Source organism: Amphiura filiformis, chromosome 18 (genome assembly GCF_039555335.1).
Source record: "Amphiura filiformis chromosome 18, Afil_fr2py, whole genome shotgun sequence".
In the NCBI taxonomy this organism is placed as follows: Eukaryota; Metazoa; Echinodermata; class Ophiuroidea; order Amphilepidida; family Amphiuridae; genus Amphiura; species Amphiura filiformis.
In genome coordinates this window covers 57390071-57417836 of record NC_092645.1, presented here as the reverse complement: position 1 = coordinate 57417836, position 27766 = coordinate 57390071, and the positions used below count along the sequence as shown (strand labels likewise).

Below are 27766 nucleotides of genomic sequence, written 5' to 3'. Positions count from 1 at the left end.
GGCCATCTAAGTTTGGCGACCTTGACCAAAATTGGGAATTTAAGGTGTCCAAATGACAAAGCGGTCTCTTTGAGAGGCATTTTCTTCTTAATTAAATCAGTTGTGACCCTCTTTTTGAATGTGGTCACTCACTGGCTGTGTCTGAAATGCCTAATGCCAAAAAAGATTGATTTCGGAATTTCGTTGGGATTTCAGTGCTTTTCAAAATCAGCACTTCATACTGTTCAATCAAATTATCTTTGATTTTGAAGGACCCATGATAATGCCACAGTGCACTTATAGGTCCTAATTATGTTCAGAATGGATTAACCATGTGCCAATGTCAATGAGCAATTCAAAAAAAGAGAAATTTCTAGACCCCCTACACAATTTTAGGCCCCCCTAAAGTGGTTCAGCCACAAATGGCGCTTAAAATCGGCAAATTTTGACACCTAATAACTTTAGGTGTACACCAGATATGAATTTCTAGTCTTTTGCATCTGAAAGAATGTAGTCTAATTTTACTAGGAACATAAGATTTGTTTTGTATTTTTTGTGTTTTGATACTTTCAAAAGGTCGTTGACCTATGAACATTTTTCGTCATAGCGCCCTCCTGAAAGGTCTGTTCATAACAAACTATACATTTTTGGAATCCTCATGACCATACTAGTAATTTGATATATTACTTGACATAATTGGGAGCATTCTGAAAATTTGACCCCCATAAACTGTACTTTGCATGTGCATCGTTGCCAGGAAGTGCATTTTTGACCCCCTTAAAAATCCATACAGAGGATTAGAAAGTAGTTTTTTCTTATTACTTGACTCAAGAGCAACTTGAAATATCAGGATAAATAATACAAATGGCTATAAAGTGATCAAAAATATAAAAAAATATCATACTAAAATTGGCATTTTGTACCGTATCCTGTATGCATGGTATGTTAGGCAAAAATGACTATTTTTGAAAGCGTCAACTTAATACTAAAACACAAAAATACAAAACAAATCTTATGTTCCTAGTAACATTAAACTACATTCTTTCAGATGCAAAAGACTAGAAATTCATATCTGGTGTACACCTAAAGTTATTAGGGGTCAAAATTTGCCGACTTTAAGTGCCATTTGTGGCTGAACCACTTTAGGGGTGGCCTAAAATTCTGTAGGGGTCTAGAAATTTCCCTTTTTTTTTAATTGCTCATAGACATTGGCATATGGTTAATCCATTCTGAACATAATTAGGACCTATAAGTGCACTGTGACATTATCATGGGTCCTTCAAAATCAAGATAATTTGATTGAACAGTACGAAGTGCTGATTTTGACCCCCTCTGAAATCCCAACGAAATTCCGCAATCTATCTTTTTGGCATTAGGTATTTCAGACACAGCCAGTGAGTGACCACATTCAAAAAGAGGATCACAACTGATTCAATTCAGATGAAAGTGACACTCAAAGAGAGCACTTTGTCATTTGGACCCCTTAAATTCACAATTTTGGTCGAGGTCGCCAAACTTTGATTGCCCGCCATTCGCAAACGAAATGGAATTTGAATTTTTTTCTTGTGACCTCACCTAGGGATCCATGAAAGGTACCCCTGAGCCAAAGGAGAGCAAAATCCAAGAGGGTGGGTGTACACTCAATCTGTTTCGACATGGACTGAAGTATTTACTTAAAATCTTATGATAAATCAATGTAACATCATATGATGCAATTAATCATAGAACCACTTAACAGATTATCTACAGAGCAATGTAAACACAATAACGACACAGTCCACGGAGTATATGATTAATATTACCGCTCAAGTAATGCTTGCACTGTTTAATTTTGTAACATCAATTTTGTTCACACTCTGATATATCTTCTCTGGCTTCGATTTAAGGCGACGCTTAGGTGAGTTGGTTTCTGAATGTTTCATTTTTGTGTGCAAAATTCACAATGGCAGTAATACTTAACGGAGAGTCTCCGGAAATCACAACATTAGCCTATGCCTTATTATGTAAGAAAAATCATTATCAAGCACTAATGTTAGTGTTTGCTGGGAAGCGTTATCTACTGAAGATAGCAACTTTACGTGGAGGGTCTTTTCTGCTATGTTGTCAAATTTGTAACCAGTGCGTTCCGTTTCCATGGCAACGGTAACGCTATTTAAGGATTTTTCTAAAAAAAATTTAACCCCAAAAATGTTACATTTTAACTAGCTATTCCTTTGCAACTAAAATAGAAACTTCATACTTTGTGTGTAGAACACAATGACACTGGATAATTAATATTTATGGCTTATCACTTCATTCAATACATTTGGGTTATGGGTGAAAAAGTCTTGTTTTAATAATTTTTGTCCAGTTTTGACCAAGAAATGGGTTATTCCTTCATGTAATTTTACACGAAATTAGGGTTAGGGTTAGGGTTAGAGTTATGGTTAGTTTAGGGTTAGGATTAGGGTTAGGATTAGGGTTAGGGTTATGATTAGGGTTATGATTAGGATTAGGCTTAGGGTTAGGGTTAGGATTAGGGTTAGAGTTAGGATTAGATTACACGAAATAATTACATGAAGGATCGACCAAGAAATGTAATTTTTTTTTTTCAAAATCGTTAAAGCACTGTTGGCTGCATGGTCTGGTGCACTCGGGTTGTTATGCGGTGTTTGGTGACTTTACTGTGTTGCCATGATTATAATGTCATTTATTTTTACTTTCTGGCCTAATTGCCCCTTTATTGTCCATTGGCCATTAAGCAATATTGCTCAGTAATGTAGCCAGCGACAATTTTGTGATAAAATGAATAGCATTGAAAGCAATAATAATAAACAACCAACCTGAACAAGTGGTTACGATAATGATCTATTGGTACATTTTAATAGCAATACTTTATAGAGCAATTTATTATCCACTGCATATACGTAATAGTGCAGCTAAAGACAATTATTTTGCGATAAAATTAATCAAAATGACAGCAACTATAATAAACAACCATTCTGGACAAGTGGTGGCAATGAATTATTACCCTGTTTCGACAACAATTAATACATTATTATGAAATTCAACACAATGTTACAACATTTGAACATTATACAATATATTTTGTGTAAGAAGGTTGCGCACAACATGTGTGATGATATTTTTCCACATTTTCTTTCACCTTACTAACAATCTAAATGTCACCTGGGCGGATAATGTACTTATTGTCATGACAATAATTCGGTGATTTTCCCTATTGGTACTATGGCGTTCTATAGCATACAAGCAGTAAAGGTACTTTGCCTTTTATGTAACTCAATTCAATTTATATTATTAACGCACTGTTGATACTAGTCACGCGATGTCTAAGGGTGTTATTATTATAGCTGATTTCCGAGAGAGGAGCTAAGCAAAATGATGAACATAAGCAAATAATCATTATATTTGTCCATTGGCTATACTTTCCTTTTTATCCCATTTTTTAGATCCCATTTTTGCTATTTTTCTATTCCTACAGGCACCCGATCGATACAAGGTGTTATTTATATTATCATTATTATTGTACCTTATTATTGTATATTTCCGAGAGAGGAGATGAGCAAAAATTGATATTATTTTTAAAATTGGTAAAAATCAGATAAACAGACAAAAAAAAAAGCAGTATAAAAACAAAACAAAATCGTGAAGACTGGAAATTATAAATTTAAACTTGAAGCAATATGTGTGTTGCTATCTTCAGTAGACAGCACTCTGCACACGCAAATTCTAATTGCCTAAAACAATTTTATTTGTTCGTGATTTCTATAAAAAACAAAATTAATACATTTGTATTTAATGCTTTCTATGAATGAAATTTGCGACGAATATCAATAAAATTCCATTTATTGTCACAATTCCCAATCAATACCAACCTTGCTATGAACAACTGAAATCTATTTGTTGAAATAACTACCATAATATTCGAACGTAAATATCGATCTTTGTTTCTGCAGTGCCAGGCAACAAAGTTGACCTGCAAAATAAATAGGACATTCCATTTGAAATCCATACACCCCTATGGAAGACAGGACCTTAATCATCCACACATGGAGTGTGAATTTCAAATGGAGTTGCCCATTCAGATAACCCCACTTGAAATTCACACTCCCTGTGTGGGAGATTAAAGTCATGTCTTCTACAGGGGGTGTATGGATTTCAACTGGAATAGCCCAATACGGTAAACAGATCACCAATTAACCGTAATAAATGCGTCATTAAATAATTTATGTTCAATTAATTTATAATTTTAATGAAAAATTGTGCTTTTTTAGACGAATGTTCTGTGTTATTGTTATACCATGTATTCAAACATCATAAAGAAAGATGTGTCATAAAAGGAGATACTGCACTGATAGATTCCCAGTGCTACTGGTCAGGGTTTTTTTTTAAATGTGGATGGTCCAAATCCAAACAAAACATCTTTTAGCCCTAATATTTTAAGAAAAATATGGTGCTTTCCACTGATACCAAAATCTAAATTTTGATGGAGAACAAGTGGTGATGGGGTTGTTATTCGGACTATCCTCAATATTACTTGTTCAAGTATAGTAGTATTGTAAAAACACGTAAAAAAAATCCAGGATATAGGTTTAGGGCGTTTGAAGGATATGTACTTATTACATGTATGTTCCTTTTAATACATGAAAGCAATTCCCAAACTTTGACGTTATAAAGCTGATACCACCCCAGCAAACACAAAAACGTTTTAAAAACGTTTTAAATAAGTTATATTTTGGCTTTTGGTTTAGGTAAACACGTTTTAATAACATTAAAATGTCGGGTTATATAAAGGTCATGATAACGTTTTAAAACGTTTTGTATGAAAACACACTACAACAATATTTTTAAATGTTTTCAAAAATGTTATTGTAAACTATTTTTGCAAACATTTTTGCCAAATATTTTGTTAATACTTAAATGACATTATGTTAAAATATTTGAACCCAGCAAACACAGCAATGTTCTTAAAATGGTTTTTTCAAAACATTTTAATAACATTTAAATGTCGGGTTATATAAAGGTCATGAAAACGTTTTTAAAACGTTATTGCAAATATTTAGGGCAAACATTTGTCGCAAAATATTTTATCAACCCCAAAATAACATTCTGTTTAGAATGTTTTGTATCAAGTTTTCAAGAATATTTTTGGAATGTTATCAAAACGTTTTTATACCCTTTATATAACCCGACATTTAAATGTTTTCTGTAAAACATTTTTGTTTGCTGAGCAGTAGATTATCAAAAAATGTTTTTTAAGGTTATGAAACCGTTTTATACTCTTAATATACCCTTTATATAACCCGACATTTAAACGTTTTCTGACAACCTTTTATAACCTTTTGCGAACGATGTCGAAAACGTTTTGTGTTTGCTGGGACGTCAGGTGGTAGTGTGACGAAAGATCTTCATTCTGTCTGCAGCTTACATGTCACTTCCGTGGTTTTATTTACAGGAAAATATCAACTTACACAAGGATAAAATTGAAAAATAAAAACGATAGGACTGGTTTTAGAGTTTGGTTTGAACATTTGAAAGGCTTAATTATACAATTAACATGATTAATATCTACAGAAGAAATGTATGCAAAGGGGAAATTCAAAGATTGTATATAAAATGAAAATATAGCGAAGTAAAGCGAGTGAAAAAATCTGGAAAAGGGAAGACAAAAAATATCAAGAAAAGGAAAAGAATGTTTAAAAAAAGTGAAAATAAAAATAAGGGTTTTTTATTGAAGAAAAATGATGTATAACCTGAACAAATAGCTGTCAAGGAAGGGAATAAAGGAAAGGAGAAGATTGAAAAGTGAGAAAAGGATGAAGATCAATCTTGCATCTTGTAAAATACATCGCTTCCATGATCGTATGTGACCCGACCCCACTAAATGAGATACAATGTGACAAACCCGATTTCGATTAATGAGCACAAAATATGGGACACTTCCAAAATACTAAAGATAAATTAAGCTCTCAAATAAAATTGGAACTCATACATGTATACCGTAAACGTTCTCCTAATGGCGTTATAGACTTCCTTGACATAACTGGAATTTTAGACACAAACTAAAAGTGCCCTCCCATAAAAATCCCACCAGCAAATAAGTGCACATACCCTTAATTCTTGTTAGGATTTTAAGAGGAGGGAGCTCTCTATTTGTATATAAAATTTACCCCAAGGCAAAGGAGCCCAGGGGCGCCATTAGGCGAACGTTTACGGTATGGGTATTAATCTTTTTGATACAACCTGTATGCCGAAAAGAATACTATATAAATATTAAGCAGGAAACCTATAACTTGATAGCAACAACCTGTTATAATAATTACAGCTCCCAATGAATCAGGTCATGTAGAAAGATGCCCGCATCACCTTCTTGGTTTACTGGGTCATCTTTAGATGGGAGATTCCCAAGTTCAAAATCACTCCCTCGGTTGTTAATTGATTAACCAATCGTGTTTTGCTTCCTCATTAAACCGTAGGACGGTATTACAGAAAGGAATTTTGCGAGCGAAGTGGACATGGGCTATCGAAGGGAGATGGGTTTATACTTAATTTACTTACCTCTAAAAGTAGAGTCTTTTGGGTGTTTTTTTTAATTGGATTAAAAAAAAAAGGCTATGAGACATTAAGGGAATTATTTCAATGCAACGTACATATACGTGGTCAGTTCATGGGTTGAATTCTGGTGTCCTGCATACACCAGCTGCAAATTTGTACATGTAGGTTATATGTTTACATAATGATAAAACAACAGATACATTAATAAATAGACAAAATTATGCATTGTCTTTGATAAAGTAAATTATTTGATGGCTTAGACTACATATTATGAAGCAGCACAAATATCACTATGGTAATTACAGATTAAAACATATTAAATTGATATACAGATTTATAAAAATAAGTGAATAGATAATTTAAAGTTAAATAAATAGATAAATAAATAAATAAAAGATAAATAAAAGATAAATAAATAAATAAATAAATAAATAAATAAATAAATAATATCAAAATAAATAAACAAATAAATAAATAAGCAAATAAATAAAGTCTTAAATAAATAAATAACTTAATAATTTAATAAATAACTAAATTATTTAATAATTTAATAAATAAATATAAATAAATAAATAAATAAATAAATATATAAATATATAAATAATAAATAAATAAATAAATAAATAAATAAATAAATAAATAAATAAATAAATAAATAAATAAATAAATAATCATATGTATTTTTTTCTAAATACAATAACATTTAACTAATTTATGAATAAAATAAATTAATAAATTCAAATGCAACAAATTAAAAACAAAAATTAAACAAAAATATATACACTTAGCCATTAAGGTCACATAATCTTTCCCCTCAATTGTTTTTTTTATAGAAAAAGGAAACTTAAAATATATACATACATTACCTAAGGCTTGCACATCAACGCTGCCTGTAGCATTGTCAACATAATTGACCTTGAAAGAGAGAGAAATACGAAGATGTAAAAAAATCTCAGCGGTTATTTCAGCTTGACTTACCTTTGAATACCAGGAAAGGGATTGGAAAGCGAATATATCAAACGGACTGATATGTGCATTAGCTATAAACCATCCCATGTGTTTAACAATTGAGAAGGGCGTATACATGAGTTAAAATATTTATTTTGTGAGGATATCCAAGGACTGGTAAGTCTACATTAGTATGTAATTACCCGCAAAAAAGGATGTTATGTTTTGTTGGAAATATTGCCTCAAATGATGGTGATGATATGGCGATGATGATAATTATGGTGGTGGTGGTGGCGGTGGGTGGGTGGGTGGGTGGGTGGGTGGTGGTGGTGGTGGTGGTGGTGGTGGTGGTGGTGGTGAAGAATATGATAAAATATAAGAAGAAACTATTGTAATTCAATTATGTTTTATGTCATCTGTCAAAGATAAAATATGACGATAATTAGTCAATTAAATATCGGATGACAAGCTCTGCGATAGGATATGCGAAGTTGAGATAGCTACTGACATAATTGAATCGTGCTCGAATTAATTCTAATTAACAAAATGAACGGAGATTAATATCATATCTTTCATAGGGGTACAGGGTGTCAACCGGAATAGCACATACTTGTTGACTCCACTCCTTAGAATGCTTAATTACGTAATTGATCTCTATCGATAACTTAATTGAAATATTAATGCTATATAATTAAATATGAAATGTCATCAAACATTAATCGGACATACGTACAAATTACTCATTAAAAACAATGTTATTTAAAATGTACAACACTGTGATATGACATCTGCTATGGTATTTGTTGTAACAAGAGGCCTCAGCACACTTTAGACCACAACGAAGTATCATAAATGCCACCTGATATCATTAACAGTGGTTTGGACTGACAGTGTTTCTCTTGTTCTCTCTGGCCATCTCATTAGAAGTAAAACAAAACCGGTTCTGAAACGGACTCTCAAAAGGACTTATTAAAGGTATGTTGGCCTACACATACATGTACTGATATAATTTAGTAGGTTACTCGGTTAAATCTAAGCATTATGCACCATTTTGTCAAAATTGACTTTGCTAAAAGTTCAGTGTTTGGAAAATGAAGCTTCACAATACATTTTAACTTGTGCAGTATGTCAAAGTGAAACCGGGAAGTGGTAGTCCGTCAAGAAAAGACCCAGTGCGTTAGTACGACAATCCACGCCGTCACGGCTATAGGTCTTTCTGGACAGACTAGAAACTGGACGAAAAGGAAAAAATATATAAACGAAAAAAACTTGTTTCAAATTGTATTAATTCAAGCATGATAGAGTATTCAACTTTGATCTTAATTTAAAAGAAAATTATGGGTTTTTTTTTTTTTTTTTGTTGTGATAAAAAGCTACATTTGGATTTAGCATCGCAGCAGTACAGTTTCCATACGATTTCACAGATAGACTAATAGTTGCCAGATAACCTTCAACTCCATGTTTTTGTTAAAAAGTTCAGCGGATTGTGATTTTCCAACCGTGCAAAGATAATAGATGTTTGTATGCTCAAAAATGACAAAACCAAAAGCCGACACATCACAATGACATTTTTGCCGCCTACAGATCATAAGCTAATCGTATACGTGTGAATATTTTGTGTGTATGACCCAATATCTACCCAACGGGAAATAAAATAAAATAAATAAGGATAAAATAAAATAAAATAAAATAAAATAAAATAAAATAAAATAAAATAAGATCAAATAAAATACAAAATTAAATACAAAAAAAAAAAAATAAAAATAAAAAATAAATAAATAAATAAATAAATAAATAAATAAATAAATAAATAAATAAATAAATAAATAAATAAATAAATAAATAAATAAATAAAATAAATAAATAAATAAATAAATAAATAAATAAATAAATAAATAAATAAATAAATAAATAAATAAATAAATAAATTAATTAACTAATTAACTAATTAAGTAAAAGAAGGATATTAAAAATGAATGAAAAGAAAAGTAAGAAAGAGAGGCCGAGGAGTAATTTCTTTTTGTATAATTTCCATGATCGCGTGAAAAAGTGTCGTTTTGACAAAAATTACGTTTGTTTCTAAAAGGTTTCATGGCTAGTGAGTAGTGTTTAATCATGAAAATATAGTTATCAAGATTATTTTCGGAAAAATTAACCCTCATGCTCGTGTAAGTGCAGTGTAACATCCCCACGAAAATATAGTGAAGGACAAAAGGTATTAAGCTGACCTATCGAACAGTCAAAATATGGTAAATCGTTATTATTTGTATTGTATAGTGTAATGGTTCAGTAGACTCCCAAAATAAACCCTTGGTTAAAAGACCACTGCTGTATGCTGTCAAGCTTGTTAGTTTACCTGTAATGGCGATACAGTGTGAGAGACTAGGCCTATATAGTCGTACTTACTAATGTATCACATAGGTTTTCAACAAAGTTTTGATGAGTTTTCAACTGAGTATCAAGAGTAATTCACAAGAAAGTCCTCGACGTGGTCGTGTCGCAATTTGGTCACTTACACTTAACAAACAGAAGCAGAACAGTGGACGAGAAAATATGGTGGTCACTGAGACTACAGGTAGGCCTATATAAATACATTATAGTATTGAATGTGGTTTTAACATCCAGTGACCGGAGCAGGCTAACCACCGAGATACAAATAATTTTAATAAATTACTTGTATCTAGATAGTCTAGCATATAGGCCTATAATTATTAATATTAAGGCTCCGTAACTTTACACTTTTACCATTTTTACTTATGAGTAGACCTATACCAGGGGGATGACACTCACCTCATTTGCATGGCAAAATTACCCGTCTCCTCTGCAGCCAATTTGTTTTCGCTCCATCGAAATCAAGCTGGTCACGGAGGAGACTACCTTCCTTTGTGTTTGTTCATTTGTGTATGGAGAGCCCTTCTTGGAGTCCGTTTGGACTTAGGCTACGCTCTCAGCTAGAGTCCGACGCTGTATTGTACTAGAAACACCTTCTCTGTGAATTCGCTAGAGCAAGGAAAATAAAAACTGGTTTCATTACTATCTGTTTTTGAGCTTCTGCGACCATGGTGTTACCACAACTGTCTTTGCGTCATTAACATGTGCTATAGGCCTATCGGTACTGAGAGGAAGTTTTGGATTAGAAAACGGACATTTCGATGAGAAACGGCCACTGATGAGAATTTAATTTTCTCATTCTTCTTTTGGATGACAAAATAATAATGTTTATTTTGAGCTCAGCGGGGATTACCAATTTTCACCAGTTTTAATAAGACAATAATGATTGACACACACACCAGGAAGTTTCTCATCCAAAAGAATGAGAAAATCCGGGGAGAAAATTTAAATTCTCACCATTTTGGCCGTTGTCTCATCAAAATGTCCGTTTTCTCATCCAAAACTTCCTTTAGTGTATTAAGTTAGCTTAGGCCTATTGATCCTAAATTTGCTGGTAGGGTAAAACTCGTTTTAGGGGTGTTTAAAAAGTCATGCGTTTAGGCCTACACTATCATACTTGAGTGCCCCCCCCCCCACCCCGGTGACATTTGGGACTCATTTGGTCACCGTCCTAAGCGTCCTTGCCCACACGAGTCGCCCAGGAGTAGGCCCTACCCGGCATTATTAATTATTAGTGCTTAGCCCCTAAATACAGTCGCGTATCGTGTTGTCAATTATCGTTACTTGTGTCCATGGATATGACCCTATGTATAAGTAGTCTTCATAGAATTCACACAGTCATTTACGGATACAAAGAGGATAATAATGTTGAGGGCGCCCACAAAATCTTACACCGTCTTACACAATGTTCCAAGGCAAAGTTCAGTTTAATATTTACTCATCGTACAAATACAGACGTTTTATTATGTTATGATGTTGTCTGGATGGGTGGACAGTTGTCACACTGTGGAAAAACAACAACCGGGAATCCGCATTCATTTACAAATAGCATTAAATTAGTATCACATAGTGGCCTCCGTGCAGTGGAAAACCTTAATTCTTTCATCAAAAAGAAATGAAAATGACCAAAAAACCGGATCCACCTGTACGCCTATAAAATGGGCACAGAAATTTGTCTCAAATATGAATGAATTTTAAGAAACATACGGGATATGATGAACCAATGACCTGACGCCATGATAGCAGGATCTATTAGTTGTTTTATGTACAATGCATATACCGTGTTGTCATAATACCAATATTTGGCATAATATATAACGACTAATATTTAGTATTGTAAATATGCAGTTCATATGCACAACCGAACACTGATCTTTATGATATTCAGGTTGTTGTACATGTCATATAGGAGGTCATATGTGTTGACCTTCTCCTATTGTATTTGTTCATCTGTGTATGGAGAGGATTAGCGCCATTAAACGCCATTAAAACTCCATCAGTATTAGGGCGTAGTTCAGTGAACTCACCAGATTGCTATTCCAAGTACTTTGATAAATACAGATAATATGTATTGATGGGTCGAGGCGATTGCATTGAAAACCTAATACATTATTCATAACAGTTACGTAATCAATCGATAGTGCGGACACTTTTCATTTGCAAACCACCAAAATTCGTGATCTTTTAGCGTTGGAAAAGAAACCACGTGAATAGAGTGCCTTCTCAAGAATATCAACTCTCTGGTACAGGTATGATCATGGAGTTAAAAATGAAAGGAGGGTTCACGAAAATACCGAATATGATATTAGAATCAAATTTATACTGCAGAGAGAAGAAACTTACAAAGAGAAGAGAAAAGAGAAGAGAAGATGGAATAATAATTATTTAAAAAACGGCATAAGGCAGCCATTCGATGAAACCAAAGCGTGGGACCTATGGTTTCAGTGGCATAGCCCAGGACTATTTCAGAGGAGGGGGGGGGGACTTTTCACAAGAGGCAGCGGGCCTTGCGCTACGCCGCTATGTGGTTTTCTTTCTTTCTTTTTTTAATTAAAATTAAAATTAAAACTTATTTGTTGGTAATTAAAATTATCTACAAATATGTATAGGCCTATTTACGGAATTAGGAGTGAAATACGTAGGCCCCTATATCACTTGATAAACATAAGATTGCTTGTGGAAGGATCGGACGTGACGTAACGTCGTAGGGCACGGGGGAAAGTGCCCCCCCCTCGATAGAAAATTTTAAAAAAATCCCATAGGAAAATTACCGAGAAACGGCATGTGCCCCCATCAGACCTGGTCCCCCAATCATGGTCGGTACCCCCCTATGATGACCACTATCAAGTAATTATCAAGAAATGGAATTGCCGAACATTAATGGCGCATGCCGCCCTCATCAGACCTGACGTCAGCAGGTCATCAGAGGACGCTTCCCCAACAACAGGGCAGGAAGTTGCAGCCAGAACACCAAGGTAATATATTACAGATTTAGCTCAGATTTGTGCTGTAAATTTGTTTTAATTGTGAAGTATTTATATACCAGCGCGTATGAACTTATTATAGTTACACATTCGTACATGCCAACATGTACCGACTCTTTTTGAAACTCGCCCTCCCAATATGTGGGCGATTCATGTTTAATCTTTCTCAGACATGTCAGAGGGTGTCCCGGGGAGGGTGTATGAAATTCATATGGAGCTGCCTAATGTGTTCATTCCATTTGGAATTCATACCCCTTCCCCCTGTGGAAGATATTTCCAAAATCTTCCACAGGGGTTGTGTGGATTTTAAATAGGAGCGCCCAATTTCACCTAACAGTTGAATATCATTCAATTATATAGATGAACCAAAGTTTGGCACCGCCGGACAATAATTAGCCAGTAAAATTAATTAATTTGACTGTAATAACAAATTAATAATATCCATTCGTCATATGCTTATGAATTATGAATTGTCTATAACAAACATTGAGAGTGCAATAATATTATATTTCATATAAAAACAATCACGACATCACTAAACAAGTTCCTGCACTCTAGTTTCAATTTCGATCTCATCGCAAAGTTCGCAACACATGACTTCCTTAAATTGTTCTGATTATATTCGAGATATTCATTGATAAAATGCATGATAAAAATATATTGCATTTCTCCATACATGTATACTTGAAACAATTATTGTCAAAAGGAGACTGTCAATTTATTTTATTTATTAGGGCCGGGGTATCCAGCTCCTTCAGAAGTTTTGTTGCTCCAACTTTACAGACAATTATCATGATTATAGACAGCGCCATGCCTTAATCGGACTAATTTTCTTCTGCGGTGGTGTTCGCTGTGAACACGTTTTAACAGCGTCCTTTTGCATCAGTCTAAAATCTAAAATAATGAAATAAAGCAATTTAAAAAATAAACAAAAAATATAACCAATAGGGTGCCTAGTTTACGCAAATTTGACCTTATTATTGCTTTTATTATTATTAGCACATTTCTCTAGCGCTCTACAAATAACACAGCGCTTTTGCTCTAAAACAAAATACAAGGAATACAAAATAAAAAAACAACAACAATAAACTATACACATTGGGGAAAAGGTATGTCTTCAGAAGCCGTTTTTTTTACCCTAAAAAGTCCAAATATGTATTTAAATTTATGCGCATTTGAAAAATTATAATAACTGTATAGCCTATATATCTATTTGTTTTTATTTTTATCATGTATTGGCGTATTTGAAAATTGAATACAAGAAGGCTTAGATCTTGATTTTGTGACTTACTGATAAGGACATCAATGAATCTCAGGTTTACAAGTCTAAGACACGAATTGTCTCAAGTATTAATTAACAAAAACTGGACCTTGTCCTAATGAATATTCATTCGATCATAAAAAGACTTCAGAAACAGTGTCCGAATGATACATTGTTTGTAGAAGGTTTATATTTTAATAATGTTTGCAAAGCGATCCTTGGGAATAATATCGGTTTGTTGCTATCAATGCCTGACTAGACAAAATGCTAGAGATGAGTTTAAAGCATTAAAACCTTTGAAGTAGGTCCTACGGAATATGAATGACTATCATCGATGAAATAACATAGGATATTATGTTGAATTTTTGGAAGACAATAATTTGCTTTTTGTGAACTTGTGATACGACAAAGTAAACTGAAATTGATTGGTAAGTATAAATGACTTACAACAATAATGTTTATAAATTCGAAGTGCATTTTTTCCCTACCCGCAGTTGAATAATGTCATTTCTGTCGACCATGGTATGTATTGCGGGTAAAATTGCAATTATAAGTACCATGAGTACGGTACTTGATTCTTTTATTATCTTCTGAAATATGAATCTTCAATTCTGTTTTCGTTTCCAGATATGTACTACGCCCTCAAACAGGAATTGATCAAAATCAGTGCTAATTCTTTGATATTATGAATTAAGACTGTGTAAATTTGACTAAAATAATTTTAATACAATATTTATTATTTATTCTGTCGGTCGGACATCCGGGCTATCTCTAGTCTCGAGCCCAATCTGCATGAGGCTCGTGGTTTGTTATGAACAACAGAAACCGTCTGTGAAGGAGGCTACATAGCGATGTTGCTGGAGTGACCTTCAATTTCGGAAAAAACGATACTCGACCATGGAATCTAATTTTAAGTTTGTCAGTATATAAACGGTAAATCAAGTAAGTTTCTTCCACTCTGAAGACTTAGAAACGGTTGTTTGATTCCACTGACTATTTGCGGTCGAAATTTACATTACACCAATGACAGAAATCATCAACAAAAATCGAATCAGGGACTTGTTTTCACTCGAACATCATCAACCGGAAGTGACGTGACACGGACCGACATAATATTATGATTATGGTCACACAAAAGTTGTTATATGATAAATACGGTCACACGTTAAGTCAACAGTCAACGGTCAAAGGCTGTGATATTAGACAAACTGTCATCCAGCACTAGTATTAGCTACTATTCGGCCAATATATATATGCCAACCTGATATCTGTTGTCCTGAACACGAAATGAAAAGGCATGTTTTTACTGGCGTCGATGAAATCTTTAAAATAGACCCTTTAACACCCTAACACACACAAGTGTTATACACAGATGACATTTCAACATGTTTATTATACTTTAAACTTGAATAGGAAGCGTTGCTTATACGATTAACACCATAACACGTTTTTTACCACTAATTATTGACGCTCCAACATATTTTGTTGAAAATACACATGTAAACGTGAGTGTTAATGGTTAGCAACGCCTCCTATTCTTTTACGTGTAAAACACATTTATAAACGTGCTGAAATGTAAAAAAATGTTATCCGTAACCATGGTAACACTCGTGTTTAGAGTGCACCAAACTAAATTACAAATCATGATCATCACAACCACAATCGGAGAAACTTTGGTGAGAATTTAGTTTTGACCTACTGATATTATGATTGCAATGATTGATGGGAAGTCTTATATTACATTGATTATGATTTGTAATTTGCAGTGACCGATTCATTCATTTATCTGTAAACATAATTCCATGAAGCACGATCTATATAGGCTTACCCATAGTCCCTTGCAAAATAAACCCTTATAAATGAGCCATTACAACAAGTTGCAATACATCGATTGACAAACTTTAATGAGCTGACATCATCACCCAATTTACATCTCGCCGTGATTTAATAATGTATTTACTATATGCAAATAACCACTTAAGTTCCTCAACAGTGTATCGGAAACTAGCCCTTTGTTATGCTAAATAGCTTTCCCAATTTTACGTGCTGAAGGCCACACTCGCCATACCTTAGTAAACATCAAATCAAATCGTAAACAACACCTCCTAAACTTGTACATGTAAAGTACGGAAATAAACACTTAGAAGTATTTATAAAGTGTTACATTGCAAGCAAAACATCACAATGGCCCATATCAGGTTTATTTTCATACTAAAACGATGAGCTTTCTCTAGATGTGTGTGTGTGGGGTGGGGGGGGGGGGGTGGGGGGGGCTGTCAATCAGATCATCTACCTTTAAATCATTGCCAATTGCAACTTATCCAACTATCCAAACTTATCCAATCATATCCAACTGCATGCAATTTTCTTTTCCTTGAGTAATTGGTGTAGGCCAATTATAAGATCGCTTTAAAAGTACTTTTTGACAAGACTTTTGCCATTAAATCTGCGAAGCATTCTGGGATAGTATCATTCCATCCTCTGAAACGCGAAGTGACATGTGTATTGATATTTCGGATCATTTCTTGTCAGATTTAAACAATGTCATTTCTCATAAGAAAGGATGCGTATCAATGTCAAGATGCGATTATTGTATTGCATCAAATGCAAGGCTGATAGTTTCATTTATATATTGCCTTTGGTTCTTAAATGTGGGCTAAGCGTTTCATTAAGAAGAGGAGTGAAATAAGTACTTCGTCGTTTCAAGTGGTACGAAGGTTGAATCAAATTCAAGTCAAAATGAATTTCCTCAGTAACTTAAGTAAGTACATATCATAGCGATTGAACATGATAAAATTTGCTGTATAACGTGTTTTTATTTGTTCTTTTTCGGTATTTAATCAGGTTAATTCAGTTGCTATTTTCTTGCTTGAAGTTTCCATATAATATTGGTAAGCAGCGCTACGAGTTTGATGTTAACTTGTTAAGGACATCATTAACATTATTCTTTTGTAATGTAAAAGTTACGATGTACAAAATGTAATGTCATGATATATGATGTATTCTAATGTAATGTAAAGTACATCTTACAATGTAATGTATAACATTGTAACATAACGTAATGTACTGGGTAATAGTGCAATGTAAATTACGTACCATAACGTAATGCAATGTATTGTAATGTAACGTAACGTAGCGTAATTCTTACCTCAGAAAGGTCCTTGATGGCAAGCGAGGGTTCATTTGAAAAGATCTTCCAAAGAAATCATGTACCCCTTCGCATCGCTACGCTGAATACGGGATCTTCAGCAAAAAGATTTCACCAGTCGCAACAGTTTAACAAACCACAAATAGACAAGCACGGGTGACGAATTCTGCTCTCTGATCTGTCTATTGACCATTGAAAGTAAATGCTTGTTCCTCTTTTCTGCAAAATGTCCCGGGAGGGAAAATTGGGAGACATGATCATGATAGCTTTCGAAGCTCTCGCAACTTACAGCGAAGACAAGCATACATGGGGATGATGAATGCTGCTCTTGAACATCATGTTGTTGACAATATTATGTTAACGACTTTTTTGTCGCTTTTTTTTTTAGAAAGCAAAATGTCCCGGAAGGGGAAATTGGGAGACATGAAAGCATTCCAGAAGGAATCCCTGGTAGCTCATAACAAAGCCAGGGACAAGCATGGGGTACCACACTTGAAGCTGAACGAAGAGTTGAACTCCCATGCTCAGAAGTGGGCTGATCATCTGGCCTCAACAAACGCGTTTAAACATAGCGAGAATCATGCATTTGGTGAAAACATTTGCATGCATTACTCATCCGATAAACCGGATTACTCAGGTACGTAAAAATAAAACAGTTTCATCAAACTGTCGAATCTGGTTTAAGGCGACAGGTCTTTATTTGGGTCATATCGTTACTGTGCGATATATAGGATGAAACACCAAGGCCAAGGTCAATCAACTCCTTGTTTTAGTTGTACAAAGCTTTCACATTTTCAAAGCATGAATATAAACTTTGTGCAAGGACAATCTGAGTGATCTTTTATTGTCAAAGACAGTCGATTTTTCATGGGCTTGTATTTTTTTTTATGGCAGATGGCGTCGTTAATAATGGCAAATAAACAAATACACTCATTAATTAAACAAAATAATCTCAAAAACATTCAGATTGAACAAAATGAAAATTTAGAACAGGAGCCTTCCCATGTAAGTTAATCAAAAAGCTCATAAAATAAACAGAAGTTAAACGACAAAACCTATAATATGAAAGTGCCATAATGCCACTTCGCGATTTAACGACATCCTCTTTGAGACGTGTAGAGAATTTAAAGATGGGATTTACCTTCAGCGAATATTATTGGTACGTTTTATAGATAGACAGATGATTTTGATTTGGATGAGTATGGATTGGTCTGGGTAGAGGAATAACAAAAAAATAATGCATGGGGATTCTGAAAGAATTCTATGCAGAATCGTGTATGAGAAAGCTGCACAGTCTTTCCATCCTTAATTGCGATGCCTCTTTTATCAATCAAATAAATGTAGATTACACACATTTATCTGTGACTGTGAACTTGTTTATGTCACCATCTAAAAGGACATATGGATGTGAACCGTCGTCTAATATGTATTCACATATGTGATGCGATCAAGCAAAATCAGTCGGAACTCGGAAATATTGATTTTGAGATATAGCCAAATAAAGGAAATATTTCCTTTTGTTTCTTCTTGTTTTGGAAACTCTTTAATTGCTCATATCTTTGGAACTGGTTGTTCAATTTCAATGGGGTTTTCTGCAAAATCCAGCTTTGTAAATGTTTATTACTATCCTGTAAGAAACTGAAAATTTATTATTGCCGAGTTCCGACTGATTTTGCTTGATCGCATCACATATAGTGGTGTCATTGCTTTACTTACTTTGATACGAGGACCGTCATGTTCAGCCCTGTTTGGCCCTGTGTAAAGTTTGGGGAGAACCCAAGTCAGGAAAGTGTACACTAGCGTCCTATATTGCTGTTGCCACAAAGATAATGCACAATACATTTAACATTCATTCATTTTACGGACAACTCTATGAAAGGCTCAATGCACAATCGAAAAAAAAGTATATCGGTGAAAGTGAAAAACCAAGTTTATCAGTGAAAAACGTCGATTTTTGATCGAGACCAAGTTTTTTCAGTGAAAAATCAAGTTTTCCGATTAAAAACTTGGTTTATCGGCGAAAAACTTGGTTTTCAATCGAAAAACTTGGATTTTTGAATTACTGTACAGTGGGCTTTCCGTACATACCCCACGCACCAACACAAAAACATGATGCTAACTTCTAATCATGGAAATGCTCTCCAAATGGCTCTCATTAACATGACTGGACTTACGTTCATGCCAATAGGCAAGTTCTATACGTACGTGCTCGTACTAGGCTATTTGATCAGTCAATGTTGATTATTCTGTATTGAGTAAATATTAAAGTCATAATGCAAATGGTAATAGGTCATATGTGATGCGATCAAGCAAAATCAGTCGGAACTCGGAAATATTGATTTTGAGATATAGCCATACAAAGGAAATATTTCCTTTTGTTTTCTTTTGTTTTGGAAACTCTTTAATTGCTCATATCTTTGGAACTGGTTGTTCAATTTCAATGGGGATTTCTGCAAAATGCAGCTCTGTAAATGCTTTTTACTATACGATAAGAAACTGAAAATTTTATATTTCCGAGTTCCGACTGATTTTGCTTGATCGCATCACATATGCTAACGTTGCTATTCGGCAATCTCAATTCCTTGCCACAAGATTTCATCTCATTAGTCAATATCCGAAACAAGTGTATCCGCAAAGGTTTGAACCGGGCACCTCATACACCAGAGGCGAGTTATTCTATGTCACTGTATGCATCTTACTTAAGAAATAAAGGGTAATGCATGATCCTTTACACGAAAATAATGTGTCCGAGGCAGTAAAAACGTAAATAATGGGTGAGGCGCAGCCGAACCCATTATTTAAACGTTTTTACTGCCGAGGACACATTATTTGCTTGTAAAGGATAATGCTGCACCCTTTATTTCTATTCTATTACCACAAAATAGTGTGATTTAAAGAGAAAATATCAAATTTTTTAGCCAAATATTTCAAGTTGTTTACCTCAAGGTGGTGCGCATACGCGTAGCCAAAGCGTATGCACATTCCAATAACACAACCTAACATTCCATTCTCCCCTATAAGCAGGTATGCACATACAATAACCCACCCCTGACATTCCATTCTCCCCTACATAAGCAGGTGTGCTGTGCGCTCTGCTCTGCGCTGTGATGATAGAAGAACATAAAGTTCGTTGCCCTTGACACTTTATCGCTAATTAATGGTCTGTCACGTGACGCGTTTCAACAAATCACAGCGCGCGATTTTGAATAATGGGTCGTGGGGGTAATAGAATCCCATATAATGTCTATCTCGTGTCTTCAGTTACAGAAGAGTGAAAAGTCATTCTCTATAATGATATAAGGAGTGAAAATCAGTCTGAAAAGTGTGAATTTTTGTGATGGTTTTGAGGGTGAACAGTATAGCTGTCACAGTCCCCCTGAAGTGAAATTTACTACACCAAAATGTTTTCGCTTACTCTTGTCACTCTTTTGTATTAGAGAGATATAGTCCAAAAGATTTAGTTTAGGTCAAAACCATATGGTAAGCGTATGGGACAGGGAGGTGCGGAGAATAGTTCCGCTGCAACAAATAAACAAACAACAACAAAGAAAGAATGAACAGCAGCAGCAGCAGTCTTGAGTCTTGAGTTTGGTACTGTCCAACACTCCAAGATGGAGACAAACGGCCAGGATGTGTGATCTGCGCTGTGGTTTTTGAAATTCTTGCTTAGTCTTGGTTGCTTAGATATTTTGTTACTGCTGTTTTGAAGGGTTCCGGTTTTGTGATACTGATTAGGTGAGGTGGAAGAGAGTTCCAATCACGTATTGTCTTTGGTATAAATGAGTTTTTGTAACAGTCTTTGTTGGCTGATATGGTTGAATAGGATTCTGGATGATGATGCCGCGACTGCCGCTGGACGGGCTGTAGAAGGTTTCCGATGGGCAGGGACAGGTCGCCTAGTCTTGCTTGCTGGAATACGCAGAGTCTTCTAGCCTTCCTCCTGGTGCTGAGTGGTTCTAGTTCCAGATCTTTGACCATCTGGGTCGCACAACCGGGAGATTTAGATTTATAATCATTGAGGATGAATCGTGCCGCTCTTTTCTGCACTCTCTCCAGCTGGTCTATGTTCTTTTTGTGTGCGGATCCCAGACGGATGAGGAATATTCAACTTGCGGCCGGACTAGTGATCTGTATGCTGTAAGTTTGGTGGATTGGTTACATGAATAAAGATTACGTTTTATGAAGCCTAATGAACGGTTTGCTTTTGCACAGATATTTTGAATATGACTGTTCCAGTTTAGTTTGTTGGATATGGATACACCAAGATATGGATGATTACTAACAACAGACAATGTGACACCGCTGAGTGTGTAAGAAAACTGCTTAGGAGCTCTAGCATGAGTTAAAGTCATAACAAAACATTTTTGGCAATTGAATTTCATTTCCCACTTTTTCCCCTATTCCCCAAGTGTATGCAAATCTTCCTGAAGAGTGCGAGCGTCAAACTCATTTGCTATTTCACGGTAAATGATGCAGTCGTCTGCAAATAGACGGACGGATGAATGGATGTTGTCGGGAAGGTCATTGATGTAGACCAGGAACAGTAGCGGCCCCAGCACCGTACCCTGAGGGACGCCAGAAAGAACGTTAGACCAGGCCGATTTCTCGCCGCTGACGACAACTCTCTGAGTACGGTGCTTGAGGAAGCTACTGATCCAGGTCAATGTGGTGTTTTGTATGCCGTATCTGTGTAATTTAGTGATGAGTTTGTTGTGGGGACTACGTCAAAAGCTTTGGAGAAATCCATAATGATCATGTCTACCTGGGACTTATTGTCGAGAGAACTTGCCAGGTCTTGTATTGTGAGGATGAGTTGAGTTTCGCAAGAGTGCTTTTGACGGAAACCATGTTGTTTGTCAGTGAGTATTGTATGTTTGTTGAGATGATGCATAATGTTGGAGTGCATGATGTGTTCAAGGATCTTGCTAGTGATGGAAGTTAATGAAATGGGGCGGTAATTAGCTGGGTGTGTTCTGTCTCCTTTTTTAAAAATGGGCGTGATGTTGGCTCTCAGCCAAGAAACAGGTACTTCTCCACTGTCCAGAGATTTCTGGAAAATAATGGAGAGGGGTGAGGCAAGCTCCTCTGCTGCCAATTTTAAAATTCTGGCAGAGATCCCATCAGGACCTGATGCTTTATTAGGGTCTAATTCACTGAGAAGCTTGAAGACACCTGCTTCAGAAATGACAATATCAGGCATGGGTGGGATATTAGAATCATCCAACATGGGAACCTCAGGGTGTTCTTGAGTAAAAACTGAACAAAACTGTTCATTGAGGATCTCAGCTTTTGACTGGTTGTCAGATTCTAATTTGCCATTTCTCATAAGGGCTGGGATACCAATTGAATCAACCTTGAGGCTCTTAATAAAACCATAGAATTTTTTTGTTGATTCACCACAAATATTTTTGATATATCTCCTGTATGCGTTCCTAGTTGTCTTGTTTGCCGCTTTTCTGGCATCATTGAAGTTCTCATAACTGGTGGTGGTATTTAACCTACGATGGGAATTGTAGGCACGCTGTTTACGTTTTTGTAAACGCCTGACTCTGGTGTTTATCCAGGGTGATGTGTTACGCTTAGTAACGATCTTGGAAGGAATAAACATGTCCATAGATTCATTAATAGCATGCTGGAATTCATCATACAAAGTATTGACACTGGTGTCAGGTGAAACAGAGTTAACAAATTGGTTAGACCAATTTTTAAATGACATTTCAAAGCAGCATCGTCCGCTTTGTGGTACATAAAAACCTTGCGGGGATTTTGTTTTATATATTTGGGTTTAGTGCTCACAATTATAACTGGAATACCATCATGGTCACTTATCCCGGCACTATCCAAGACCTCTCAACAAGGGTGGGATTAGAGGTGAATAGGAGGTCTAATGTATTGTTTTTCCTAGTGGGTCCACGCACTACCTGTTCCAAACCAAAATCACTGGCAATATCAATCATCTGCCGGGAGAGGTTTACATACGACCCACCAGGATCAACAGACATGAGATCCCAATTCACGCTCGGGAGATTAAAATCTCCCCCCAAAATGATCATACCATTACTGGTGCTTTTGATTTTATCAAGCGACTCGCGCAAAGCGTTAAAATACTCGGGTGCAGAACCAAACTTATGGAATCTGTAAAAAGATCCAATTATGAGATCCTTGGTACCTTTGATTTTAATGGTAATCCAAACAACCTCACAATTGGTATCCAGATCAACACTGGCAATACCAACAACCAGCAACTACCAGCAATAACAACAACCTGTAACAGTTAATATTTACGAAACCAAATAATATTAAAATATTCTACAACCAATTATAAATTTTGCCCTGCTATATAAATAGACCCTAATAAATGAACAGGTCCGTGCGTCAAAATGGTCAAGTTGAAGTGGCAGCCTTTTTAGTACTAACCCATTTCCAAACACTCAATATATTGACTGTGGCAATGTACCCTTAACGCAGGTCATCCTGACGTTACTGGTGTAGTCCAATATTAAATATATAATTATGTATATGCCGGGTGTGTTTGACTTACCAAACGTGCTGATAACATGCAACCAAATGGTATATATTGGGATATAATATAACATTGGATTTCACTAATTTGGCGAAAAGGTAGGATGTTACGTAATTATGATAGGTTTCGAACAAGTGGTGTCCTGATATGGCCGCAGATTTCACTATTATGTAATTGAAATGGTATATAACGCGTATGTGTTTGATAAACATGCTGATGATATATACGTACCACATGAAATATATTCGTAAATAAGATAAAATTGATAAAATTGACTTTGACTTATTTTGTAAAAAGGTATAGGTTATTACGTAACACTGACAGGCTTCGAACCAATGGTGTCCTTCAAGATATAATGGACGCAGCCATTGCAATATTACAAATGCAATGGTATAAATAGGGCATGTGTGTTTGAAAAACATGCTGATAATTTGCACGTACCACGTGGATTGCTGGGATATGAAATAACACTGAATTTGATTTATCTCTTATATAATAATGCTAGGTTTAGAACAAGTGAATTATGTCTTTCATGATGTCATAGCTACACATATTGCGATATACGGTACCTTCTATTAAATCACCTCTTTCAAATGTATGGGCTTGGATGCAATCTACGCTATCCGCCTCAAGTCAAGTAAATATTATGCGCCTGTCACACTACACCGAATAGGTCTTCCGTACAAGAAACGGATGGTATTTTAGTAAATCCGTTGTTGTTCGTCAATGATCGTTTTATGTTCTTTTTATGTCCTCCTATCACCCGCCAAATGCGGTTCGTGTGAGGTGATGTTCGTGAAGTCCCGTCGGCAAGTTTTGTGCATGCACAAAACTTGAAACGGAGTGTACCGAATACACATGTTCAGTATTTATCCGATGTGTGTTCGATGGTGCTGCATATTGCCGGAGTTTGTTCGCTCTTCTTTCGTTCATGTTCGTTCTCGTTGCACTCGGCCCGTGTTCGTTGCAAATACGTTCCTGTGAGGCCTTCACCACCGGATAGCATATTTTTGCATTCGGTGATGTACGTTGACCCAAACCGTCTTAGTGTCACACTACACCGGATCGGTCTTCCGTATAAGAAACGGATGGTATTTTAGCAAATCCGTTAGTGTTCGTCAATGTTCGTTTTATGTTCTTCATATGTCCTGCTATTATCCGCCAAATGCGTTTCGTGTTAGGTGATGTTTGTTTAGTCCGTCGACAATACGTTTCAAGTTTTGTGCATGCACAAACCTTGAAACGGAGTGTGCCGGATACACGTGTTCGGAAGTTGTCCGATGTGTGTTCGTACTGTTCTGTATATATACCCTGGGTTTGTTCGTTATTCTTTCGTTTATATACCGCAGGTGTTTGCAAGGTTTCGCAGGCGCTTATGCCGGATGTAGGCCTATGGCGAACATGTGCATCGATCATGGGATGGGGGGGGGACTTTCTGAAGGGTGTGTGACGCAATATCATATTCCCCCAGTACTTTAGTGACTGACAAGTAGAAAAAAGGGGGAAAGGAGAGAAAAAAAGAAAAGAAAGTGAGAAAAATTGAGAGAAGAGAAGAGAAAAAGTTAAATTGCACGTAATTTAGTAGGCCTATGCATGTAAGTAGTATTGAGGGAGGGCACTTTCTGAAGGGTAGAGCACGCAATATCAAATTCCTACCAGTTTTAGTGATTGACAAGAAAGAAAAAAAAGAGAAAACATGGAAAAGGTTAAATTGTACGTTATTGAGTAGGCCCAGGATAGTAGTAAGCCTAAGTATAGGCCTGTGATTATTATAGGCAGTGCTTAAATGTGGTTCATTGGCCCAAAAGCCTGTGAAAATTACTGCCGGCCCGTCGATATGTAGGGCCCGTGACATTTTGTCACCAAAGTCAGTATTTAAGACGGACTTAGGTCTATTACTGACTTTAACATAACATATCAATCCACGCATGCTTTACCTGAAATTACGAGTCTGAAGTCTTATATCTAAGTGTCAGTGGAGCAGTGTAACATTTTAAATTTTGCAAATTCAGTTCGGGCCTTCTTTGCTTTTTGTTTAAGGCAATAATAGTGTAAAAATGATGCACCAAAACAATTTTCCAAATTTTCCATTTTAAAACTAAATGTTTACACAATAGGCCTAGGCCTAATAATGTAAATAGGCCCTAAAGTCCCCATGCAAATGGCTTCAATTGGACCTTCATTTTGAAAAATGGACAAGTCTTCCTTTTTGCTTCTGCTATGGACATCCACGTGTTATTTTTAAAACAATTGTTTATATTATACAATAATGGTGAAAACTTTTCAATGGCTTCAATTAGGCTTTCTTTCACCAATTTGCGGCTGTTTCAAACTAAAATAGTACCCAATAACAGTGTTAAAATTGATCCAAAAAATGACAAATGGCTTCAATTGGGCCTTCATTGTCTAAAGGTTTCTCACCTCTATTGCCCCCGGACGCTGGTTGCCCTGATATATCAGATTTGTAGCCCTTTTGTACTTATTAGCCAATATTTGACCATTTTCGTCAAAGTTTTCCCCTTAAAAGTTGTCTTTCCCCACTTTGTTCACCCTCTGAAAAAGTGCTTGCTACGTCACTGCCTCTAAGGGGTCAAAACCCTCTCAAACACCCTCTCCTCCCCACTTTTCTGATAGGGTGGACGTCCCTGTTGGTGCCACATGCGACGGATTCGCCGGTCATTTGTCGGACGTTGAACGATTGAATATAAAACGCCTGCAGGATTATTAGCGGCCACAACGCATAGAGAGACGAACGGGAATCGGACCCCAAATCCGGTCATTTGTCGGACGTTGACCCCCAAATCCGGTCATTTGTCGGACGTTGAACGATCGAATATAAGACGCCTGCAGGATTATTAGCGGCCACAACGCATAGAGAGGCGAACGGGAATCGGACCCAAAATCCCACCGAATCTTCTGCCGGACTGGTGATTTTTCCACCGAATAAAATGTTTTTTATTCGGTGATGTACGTTGATCCAGTCCGTCGAAGTGTGACAGACCTATTACAATCTACTAAGTCTGGATCAATGAATACTACATGGGTGTGTTTAAAATTTATAGGAAGGAAAACTGACATGAGGTGTAGGCTTGGAATAACAAATACAGCCTATAAATCTCTAAACCATTAAAGCGTTATGCTGATCTCAACACAGATGTCTCCTAATTCTAACCTTAATTCTTCCGGCTACTCCCAGCACAAATCCTAATTTAAACCATCATCCGTAGGCCTACAACCCTAATTCTAATTCCTTGGTGATGGCAACCCTTAATATCTTCCCAGGATCTTTGCTCGACAACTTATTACGTAATGCTGCCTGTTCTGGCCAAGATTCATACCAACACAGCACTTGCAACATTACATTATAGATTCCTAAAACAATTCATCGTATCTTACATCTTACTTTGATATCAGCATGACACCTGTTACCAGCTGTCAACATTTGACAGCTATTTGCCGCAGGTCAAGGTCACACGGAAAGCTGCACCTGTTCATCTGGTGTACATGCCCACCTGGGTCCTTTATTGTCATGTGATGTATGACAAATTGATACATTAGTCATCTCAGGCCTAGGGACAGGAAAATGAGGAAACTCTTAAGTTTTCTCTTGACAGCTTAAAAGCTGCCAAGAGAAATTGCTTAAAACTTAAAGGGGGTTGCAACGTAATGAAATTTGTCTTTAGGATATTGTACCCCTTTAACGGCAGATTCTTCTTTGCCTACATGAGCTGTCTCGGTAATATTCACGAGCATGGCGTATAAATAAATTATGCTACAGTCCCAGAGGCCTAGAGGCTACTGTAGAAAATCAAAATGAACTTTCATTATGCTGCATGTGAGCAATATTAATAATTTATCATATTGCCTCAAATCGTGACTACAACCAAGCCTATGGTATTGGTATCGAATCCATTGGATAATATTCCCTTTTATGAGATTTATATCCATTTTACCATTATATTAGTATTGGATAATGT

The 27766-nt window shown here is 35.9% G+C and overlaps 1 protein-coding gene across 3 annotated transcripts in view; it reads left to right on the top strand.

Moving 5' to 3' along the window:
• Window positions 1-27766, top strand: part of LOC140138845 (uncharacterized) — a 53639-nt gene that overhangs the window by 5097 nt on the left and 20776 nt on the right. Inside the window, exons 1-2 of one of the 3 annotated variants that reach the window (XM_072160618.1) lie at window positions 8377-8457; window positions 17655-17903. In XM_072160618.1, coding sequence (XP_072016719.1) covers window positions 17663-17903 — 241 coding nt within the window. In that variant the 5' untranslated portion in view covers window positions 8377-8457; window positions 17655-17662. Of the gene's footprint in view, window positions 1-8376; window positions 8458-9888; window positions 10058-17654; window positions 17904-27766 lie in introns of those variants that run through there. The other 2 variants (XM_072160616.1, XM_072160617.1) reach the window with 2 other exon arrangements.